The sequence below is a fragment of the Cicer arietinum genome, chromosome 3, assembly GCF_000331145.2.
Source record: "Cicer arietinum cultivar CDC Frontier isolate Library 1 chromosome 3, Cicar.CDCFrontier_v2.0, whole genome shotgun sequence".
NCBI lineage: Eukaryota > Viridiplantae > Streptophyta > Magnoliopsida > Fabales > Fabaceae > Cicer > Cicer arietinum.
In genome coordinates, this window is record NC_021162.2 from 984,526 (window position 1) to 994,648 (window position 10,123).

Sequence of the window (10,123 nt, forward strand, 5' to 3'; positions counted from 1 at the left end):
TATATATATATATATTATACTTTTTGTTGCAAACGCATGTTAAGTGAAGTTTGGAATTTTGAGGATCAAATTTTTATTTTTATTTTTATTGTAAATTACTTTTCCATATGCTCATTCGATAGTTGTACATTTAATATATGATAGTATCGTTAATAAGTTAAACCTTTTATTTTATACGATGAGTTTTGAAAAAGGAAAACACCATTTACATTGAAACTTTTAAAGATGAGAATTTCTTCTATTTAAAATACTCGATCAAACATTTAAAAAAGTAATTAATCATTACAACAAATTTAAATATTATTCGATTTAATAGTCAAGGAAATGCATGTGTATATATTGAAGCAATGTGAGGGACATGTAATAGTTAGAAATTAGATAATGTAACATCATTGTTTCCAAAACTCAACCCTTTCTTATATTCACACGTATTTCTTCTTTTGTTATCTTACATTTCTTTTATTTATTACATTATTCATACCACATTTTCTATTTTCTATATTTTTTTTTTCATCTTTCTTAGACCTCTCACATTTATAGGATATGAGTATATTTTTCTTATTATATAATAATACATTCATTATCAAATTACTAGTGTAAGGAATTATGAACAAGAAAAGTAAGGAATAGAATAATTTTGAGAAAATTAAACCAAAGGAATTCTAATAAAAGGACACTAGTACAAGTGGGAAAGTTAATTAATCCGATTAAAGCATCAAAATTAATGAGTTTAATCAAAATATTGTGGTATTTTGAGTTGGACCATAGTAATTAATTAATTAATGACACCATGCACCTCTACACTGTATCTCTCATTATAAAAAGGGGATTATCATGCAATATTTCTAAACACAAAAACACTAAAATTCCTTTCTCTTAATTTCCATAAAAAATTTCTCTTTTCTATAATCCGTTAAGAAATTAGCTAGTGACAAAAAAAAAAAATCCTTCTCTTGATCATGAGTCAAATCACCATTGTAATATTGACCATTTTATTGAGTTACTTTAACTATTGGTATTTTAATGATGATGATGGTGATGATGATGATGTGACAAAATAATTAATATATTTAAATATTTAAGTGTGGTGAGAATTTTTATTTTTTGTTATTTCAGTTTCTAGAGTATTTTCCATTGAATAAAGTCAAGTTATTTTGAGTTTATTAAAATTTTGATTATATATATAGTTGTTCAACTAAGATATTCAATATAAATAAAATGTTTGAGAGTATCATATCTTTGCAAGCTACAATATATATGATTCGGATGAGATTGTTTCTATTTATTATGGTGTTATAATCCTAACAAGAAAGCAAGACTTGAATTTCTATTTATTGAGCCAAAAAATATTTGATGCCTTTTTTATTAATAATTTTTTGTATTTTTTTTAATATATTTGGTATTATAAGGAGTACTATATAATATTGAATCAAGAAAGAGAGTATATATATATATATATAATTTTAATCTCTTAAATGTTTTTTTTATCAAATTCTTTAAATTTAGATCCGTTGAAATAGATTGATGTAAGGGGCAGCCCATATTTTACGGTGGGCTGGGCCTGGGCCGTAAAAAGCAAGTCCACAAGTAATCGGAATTTCTGCGCCAACCAATAAAATCGTATTAATTACGTATGGATTAATCCATGAACTTCCAATGCCTTCTTAGTTATATAAAGCGCATGAAGTTATTATGACTCACTGAGCATCATATTTTAATTTTGTAAAAAAACATCATACACATTTATTAAATAGTTATAAATACTAAATATAATTATCTTTAGAGTCATATTCATGAATAATTGTAATTTTTTATATTAAAATTTTTTTATTTTAATATTACATGACAATTAAATTTTTAAAAAAATAGGCATTATATTTTTATACTAGTTTAAAATTTGTAAATCTATTTTGTAGTATTATTATTATTATTATTATTATTATTATTATTATTATTATTGTTATTATTGTTATTATTATCATTATTATTATTATCTTTTAATTTCCTTCAATACATATCATTTTTTTAAGCAAAAGCATGATTATTTTACTAAAAATATCTTTTTCAAAATCAATACAAAATTAAAATACTAACTAAATATATTAGTGGCTCATTGCGTATTATAGTAAAAATATTTACCTCGTCAACTTTTTTAAAAAAAATTGCAGAGGAGATAAATTATTATAAATCAAATTGTGATACTAATAATTGATTTATAACTGTTATTAAATGAATTTTAATTTATCAAAGTGTCAATAAAATTAGACATTATCATTTGTATAATTTTAAATTTGAAATTAATATATTAAAATTCAAATATTTTTTAAAACTAAATATTTATAATTGATTGACATACAAGTACATATTAATTAAATCCTACTGTAAAATAACAATAAAAAAAAAATTATATTGATACAATACTGTACTTTGTTAGTTTTATAAATAGTTTAGAACTTTCCATATCAATCAATAATAAATAATATTTTTTTTATAAATAGTAAATTACGCGAGTTTAATTTTAAATAAAAATTATCAAAGTGACATAAAACTTTAAAATTTAAATAAAATTAATAGGCAAATTTACTCGCTATGAAGGATTGTCTCATATTAATGCAAAAATTAGAATATAAATTCTCTTAAAACGAGTCTAATTATTACCAACTAAATCATCTACATTACTAATCACAATTTCACAAAATATTATTCAAGATTAAAATATAATATTATGACTTTTTTTGTTTTTTTTTAGATTTTTCTCCAAATATTATATTATGCTGCGCACAATATAGCTCTCCGATTTCTCTCTCTCTTTCTCTCTTTCTCTTTCTCTCTCTAGAACTCTCCGATTTCATTCCTCTCTCTACCGACGAACAAATTTGTTCCGATTTGGATCTGAATCAGGTTCGATCATATTTCCAGATCTGAGTTTTTCATTTCAATGTGTTATCCGGTCTTGCTCGCTTTTTCTGTTTTGAATCTTGTTGTTTTCTGCTTCGCAATGTTTATTATGATTTTTTGTATTGAATTGACGATCTTATATTTTGTGCAGTATCTTTGAAGGTTCATTTTATCTGGTAGTGTTGCTGTGCTGCTATTGTACTAGTAATAATCAATATGGCCTATGATATTGATGAGATGAAGAGTAAGCACTGCAGTGCATGCTCTCAATGTTTATTTCACTTTTTATGATATTTTTTTTAAACAAAAAATACTTTTTTATTATTATTTGAATTTGAATTTGAACTTTCACTGCATTGGTCTATCTATCACATTTAGGGTCTTTTTGGATTGTCTTATTTGAACTTGTATGCTGATATAAGTAGTTGTTAGACTTTTTAGGAGAGCTTATGAAAACTCCTTAGGACTATCCGTATGCTGTGCTTAGCTTATTTCTACAAGATCTCCATGATGGACCCAAATTCCCTATAGTCTTTGACTGCACACATTCACACATTCAGCGACTATGTGACCGTCTGATCGAGAATGGGTGGTTTAGATCTCACGTTTGATAGTTTGTTTTTTTTACAGAAATCAATATTTATTTGAGATATGGACCATTCGATATCAACCTGATGGTCACGACATCACTGACTGCGTGCAGGCAATGACGGCAGGGAATCCAATTTCCTCCATGGTAGCTTATGAAAACAACTTATAGCTTATACGAAAATAATTTTACTTTATTTTATCTTTTATTATACAAATATTTTATGCATAAGCACTTATATGAAAATTGTTTATGCTATAAGTGCTTAATTAAGTTGTTTATCCAAAAGGGTCTTGTTTTTGTTTGATTTTATTCTGTTTGTTCTTACATTTTCAACATCTATCATGCATTTCTTTGACAAATATCATCCATTTCTTTGACCTTTGAAATTTTGACAAACATGCAGAGATTGGCATAGGGCTAATTGGTTTTGGCATCTTCTTCACATTTCTTGGCATAATTCTTTTCTTTGACCGTGGTTTGCTTGCTCTTGGAAACGTGAGCCTTGCTTCTAGAATCTACATTTTCTTATCTTTTTTTATTAAATAGTCATTTTAGTCACCTAATGTATGAGGCTATGTCATTATAGTTCCTTAATGTATGGTAATTACAAAAGGATCCCTTGGTGAGTGAGTAATTTCATAGGTTAAAAACAAAAGATACGTTCAAGTATGTTTTTGTAACTTTTATACATTTAGGAATTGTAATCACACTGAGTCACACATGTAAAGACAAAAATGACTATTTAGTCTATCTTTTTCTTTCTAATAGGGATTGGTATTGACCTTATTTTGGTTTTGGTATCTGGTTTTCTGAAATCAGATATTTTGGTTGGCAGGGGTAGCTATTTTGCTTGGTTGGCGCTCCATGTGGTCACTCTTCACTAATAGAACAAACTATAAGGTATTGTGAATGGGAATTTTTATGCCCATTGATAAAACATTTTTTTCTCAAGCTCTCCTTACCGTAATCTATCTCGTGATATGGATTTAGTGAATACTAGTAGAAATGTTGTCAATAGCGGTACTATATCTCGACAGCATAGTAGAATTTGAACAAATCAATATTGTTCTGCATTCTGTATATTATTTAGTACAAAGTGTTATCAAATAGTGGCTATAGCAAGTGTATGGTAAGGTTTACTATAAAAGATTTGCAATGGATTTCAATTCTTCCTTGAACCCCGGCACGGCGGGCCGGGTCTCTGCAGAATTTGGTTGCCCTTTTTTTTACACTAATGATGTCTAAGTTAGCTGTTACGTTAACAAAGTCAATAAAAAATTGTTTATATTAATCAAAGAATAATTTTCCCATTCTTTGAATTGAAATTTCCTCTCTAAATATTCTAAACCGGATAGATTATTTTGTATATCTTATAACCATGCATGAGTTTAACATATTATAGTTTTGTAAGCAATTGCATTGAGTAGACTCATATATACCTGATGAGAAGCATCTTAGTTTTTTCTGCCTTTGTGTGAAGTTACTGTGCAAATTGTAACACTACAAATTCACTCAAACCACCCTTATTTTGGAAAAATACCAGTGTCTTGTTCAGTGGGAAATATCTGTGATCAGATTTCCAGCACTCCAAGGAAAATGCATATGGTTGCGTTAATATATGAAAGAACACATTTTTTACATACTCAATAGATTTTCCATTTTTGAGATGACTCATTGGTTGAGATGCTATTGATGATTTTTCCTACAACATACTATGTTGAGTTGAATGTGTGGAAAGACTAGACAAGATAGAATTATGAATGACAACATTAGAGAGAGAGAGTTGAGGTAGCACCAATACTAGATGGTAGAAACTTGGCTTATAATGTTTGTGCATGTAGAGAGGAGACCTGTAGATTATGTAGTGAGAAGACTAGATCAAATGGAGGATAGTCAAATAGATAGAGGTAGCGGAAGACCTAGGAAAACTATAAAAGAAACTATTAAGAAAGACCTAGAGATTAATGAGCTGGAAAGTGTTGTTAAATGGTGGCCATGGCGTGGCGGAATTTTGAAGAACCACCACAGGCAATTTGTGAAGGAATGCCTGCCATGCCTGCCATGGGCCGCAATGGTGTGTTTATATGGCGGATTTTTGGTCTTCTACCGTATTCTGCCATCGACAATACTGGAAAGTGATATGTTATATGATAGAATGTTATGGCATCGTTTGATCTATGTAATCGATCCTGCTTAGGGGGATAAGGCTTGGTTGTTGTTGTATACTATTTACATTTTGATTGATACAATGATAGTTTGGACAAAGAAATTGGTTTTTTGTTCATTTGTTGGAAAATATTTCCTACTTGTTCACTTGCCTGTTAGTGGTTATTTCTTGACATCGATTGTCTTTCGAAATCAATAATCCTTGGCGATCATTGTTACTTGAAAAGTACTAGCACCAATGAATTGAAGAATTGTTTTTGCTGACTTCTAATGAAGCTGAAAATATGATACATTTTTCTTCAAGAGTTCTCAGCTGCATGATTATATAATATGCTTCCAAAGAGTCGGTTGAGGTTTCTTGTCTATTGTATCTTTCATTCTTTGTTCTTCTGCTACTTCTCATATCCTTAATTCATTCCTTTCATTATCCAGTTTGATATAAATTTTCTAAATTCTTTACGGATGAACAATAACGCATTCGATAGAGAGATAAATAGCATTATTTACCTCTTTTGCAGGGTTCTGTGGCATTTCTTCTTGGCCTCTTTTTCATTTTTGTGAGGTGGCCAATAGTTGGTATAATACTTGAAATATACGGCTGTGTTTTCCTCTTCAGGTTAGTTGATGGCTTCCTTCTTGAACTCAACTAGACTATGAAAAATTTATCATTATACACTTATCATTGATGCTTTTTGTTGCAGTGGTTTCTGGTCGTCTATCAAAGTGTTCCTCTACCATATCCCAGTTGTTGGATGGATCATACGGTTTCTTTCTCGTAAGTTTTTTCTTTTGAAACTCTCTCTCTCTCTCTCTCTCTCTCTCGCAACCATCACCTCCCCCCTCCTGCTTTCTCCCACTCTGAGTGTGTCTCTTTCCATCTATATGTATGCATGTGTATGTATTGAAATAAATATAGATAGTATAGTTTTATTATAGTTTCAAATTAAACGACATTAATCATAAAGGTACACCGTACACATTTCAATTTGCATTCCATTTGGTGTGATTTGATTCAACGTGGAGAGAAACTTAGTATACAAATCTTTTTCCTGACTCTATCAATAAGGTTTGAATTGCAACAACCTGCTCATATAGTAGGGGAGATTAAATGGAATTAGTTTGAGTATGAAATACTTCATTGCATACCTAAATGATGATTTGCAACAACATTATGTGATTGACATGATTAACTTAACGAGATAAGATTAGGAATGACAACACTAGAGAGAGTTGGAGTAACAATGACAACATTATAGAGGAGACATGTAGATTTTGTAGTAAGGAGAGTAGATTGGATGAAGGCTAGTCAAATCGCTAAAGACAGAAGAAGAACTAAAAACACTAGAAGATAAACTATAAAGCAATACTTAAATATTAATGAGTTAGACAGTGATATAATATATGACAAAAGATTATAGCATCGTTTGATCCATGTAGCTAACCTTATTAGGGATGACAACAAAATCCGCACCCGCGGGTACCCACTCAAACTCGTCCTGATTTTGACGGAGAAAACTTGCTTTGATTAGGTGCAGGTTTGCTCTGAAATTAAAACTCGGGAACAAGGATGGGTTTTGGGGTGTTGATATTCGCCCCGCATCCGAACACGCACTGCAGTAATATTATTATCATTTTTAAATTTTATATATAATCTTCTCTCTATAGAAAATATGATTTTAATATTTTATTTTTATTATATTAATTATAATTAATATGACTTTGAAATTTATCATTTTATATGTATGAATGTGTGCGGACGGGGAGCGGGGAACCCGAACCCCGTCACAGGCGAGTATGAGGACTTAAATTTCACACCCGATAAGAAATGTGGGCAGGTGCGGAGGTGGGGAAGGCAAAACCTGCCCTCGCCCCCGCCCCGTTGCCATGCCTAAACTCTATTTAGTAGGATAAAGTTTGGTTGTTGTTGTTGTTGGCAAGATCTCCTATTCTAACTTTATCCTCATATGTGTGTTTGGCATGATTAACTTCACTGCATAACATTTGATGATTTACGTAAAGCTTACCATTTCTTTCTACTATCTTGCAGCTCCTTAATTATTGCAGAAGGATATTTGAATTTGACTGTTGCTTCCTAGTCTATTGGTTACCTTGGTATTAGAAATTTTCTGATGATTTATGCTTGAATGTAATCTTAAGCTAGCTTTTCTAATAGTTTGCCATAAGGAAAGTAAGCATCATTTACTGAAATTGGTAGTCAACTGTAATCTATATATGGTAGCTCTATATGTTTGATCCTTCAAGGCTCATATTGTTGTGAAGTTTTCAATGTGAACAAGAATATACAAGCCGGTTATGCTGTTTTGAGGAATGAAACTTGCATAGAAATTATACTTTTGTAAAATTTGTTTTATCTCTAAACTTTTTATTTAATATTATTTTTATTTTTAATCAATATTTTTAAAATGCCACTAATAATATCAATGTTTATGTAAAAAATTAATTGTTAGTTCAAGATTTTGAACTTGGTTAGAGCTTTTGCTTTCATCTAATGACTGGAATCTTATTTGAAATTGTGTAAATAATTATTTGCTAAAGCCAACAGTTAATGCATCATTCATATATACATTTATAGTAACCAAAGTATGGTTGCAGATTAAAGAAATAATTAATAGAAGTTACACTTAGGAGGATAGACACCGCCACTAGATAGATAGTTGTATTTACACTAATGGCATTATTCATTAAGGTGTTTACTCCCTTATAGCACATAGTTGAAAAATGTAACTCCTTCTTTTCAAAACTTTGGAACATTACGGTATTTGTATATAGATTAACGATCACTTAATTGATGCCTATGTATATTTTAATATATTTTAATATAATATTAGATACATGTGTTATTTATTAAAATACCTTTAATATATTAATATCTCATAAATAATCTTTTAAAGAACAAATGATGTTAATTATATATGTATTAGATTTCTTTTTTCTTTTTTTTACATTTGTAGTATTAGTTGAAATTAATGTGATCTAATTCAAGTTAAATGTAAAAACTAACTCTACTAAGACTTAGTTATGGGTTATTATGATTTGTTTGTAGTTTGAAAGTTACTTAGTAAGCTACGACTAACTAGTATATAAGAGACGCTACACAAATAATTATAATTGATGTACTCGCAATCATAAGTGATGTGCTATATGTTCCTAACATAAAAAGTAATTTGTTGAGCTTATGACAATTAGTTGAGAAAGGCTACTCCAATGAAATGAAAGATAGTCAAATGGAGATTTTTTATGAAAGATAGTCAAATGGAGATTTTTTATGAAAGATAGTCAAATGGAGATTTTTTATGAAAGAAGTAACTTGATGTTGAAAGTTCTTGTGTGAAAGAATAGAACTTCCAAAGTTGGTATTAATGTACTTGAACAAAAGTGCTTCAGTGCAAAAGTTGAAGGAGTAATGTGGAAATGACATAAAAGGTTTGGACATCTTAATTTAAGAGTCTCAATCTATTGCAGAAGAAGGTGATGGTGAAATAACTGCCTTCAATTCAATTTCCAAGTCACGTTTATGACAGCTGCTGTGAAGCTAAACAACCCATAAAGTCTTACAAGTCCACAATTCCCACAAGAGTTGTTATGAAGTTGCAGATCATACATTCATATGTGTGTGGTCCATTTGAAGCAAAGTCACATGGTGGTAACTTGTATTTTGTTTCTTTAATTGATGATTACACAAAGAAAATGTAGATTTATCTAATGAAAAAGAAGATTGGAGTGCTTGGAATTTTTAAGGAATTCAAACTATTAGTTGAAAAATAAACTGGAAGTTTCGTTAAGATGATAAGAACTTATGGTGGAAGGGAGTATAATTCAATTGAATTTGACAATTCTGCAAAGATAAAGGCATAGTACATGTTGTAGTAGCACCTTATACCCATCAACACATTGGTACAACTGAATGCAAGAATGAATAAAACCATTTAGAAGAAATTGCCATATAAGTTTTGGGCTGAAGCAATGTCAACAACAACCTACATTCTCAATAGAAGTCCAACCAAGAAGCTTGATGGCATCACACCTGAAGAAGCATGGGAGAGCTTTAAGCCTACTATGAAACACTTGAATATTTTTGGTTCATTGTGATATAGACATGTACTTGAGCACAATACGAAGAAGCTTGTTGATAGGGCTTAACCTATGATAATGGTAGGTTATCGTGTGACTCGAGCTTATAGATTGTTTGATCCAACTCAAAGAAGCATTGTCATAAGCAAGGACATTGTGTTTGATGAGGAAAGTGAATGGAAGTGGGAAGACAAGAATGGGGACAAAGCTGACAATGCAGTCGCAATTGAGCTTGAAGCTGATCAAGTTGTAAGGAACTAAATACATGAGTTAATGAACTGAATACTGATGATATAGGTAGAAATGAAGTCCAATTAAGAAGATCAAATAGAGACAAAAAATTACCTCAAAGATTGAATGATTATGAGGTATTTC

The 10,123-nt window shown here is 30.0% G+C and overlaps 1 protein-coding gene across 1 annotated transcript; it reads left to right on the top strand.

The window, feature by feature from the left end:
* The first annotated feature begins 2,761 nt into the window (after positions 1-2,761).
* Positions 2,762-7,935, top strand: LOC101506142 (vesicle transport protein GOT1). The gene is made up of 7 exons (XM_004489077.4): positions 2,762-2,901; positions 3,050-3,142; positions 3,894-3,985; positions 4,310-4,390; positions 6,175-6,272; positions 6,358-6,431; positions 7,704-7,935. The coding sequence occupies exons 2-7, from the start codon at positions 3,115-3,117 to the stop codon at positions 7,709-7,711; spliced, it is 381 nt and encodes a 126-aa protein (XP_004489134.1). The 5' UTR covers positions 2,762-2,901; positions 3,050-3,114; the 3' UTR covers positions 7,712-7,935.
* Positions 7,936-10,123: the final 2,188 nt, after the last annotated feature.

Excerpts from the sequence above, each read along its gene's own strand:
- LOC101506142 (XM_004489077.4), top strand. The coding sequence starts at position 3,115 with ATGGCCTATGATATTGATGAGATGAAGA. Across the intron at positions 3,986-4,309 it reads GTTTGCTTGCTCTTGGAAAC|ATATTTTGGTTGGCAGGGGT; the intron begins GTGAGCCTTGCT and ends TTCTGAAATCAG. Across the intron at positions 6,273-6,357 it reads GGCTGTGTTTTCCTCTTCAG|TGGTTTCTGGTCGTCTATCA; the intron begins GTTAGTTGATGG and ends TTTTTGTTGCAG.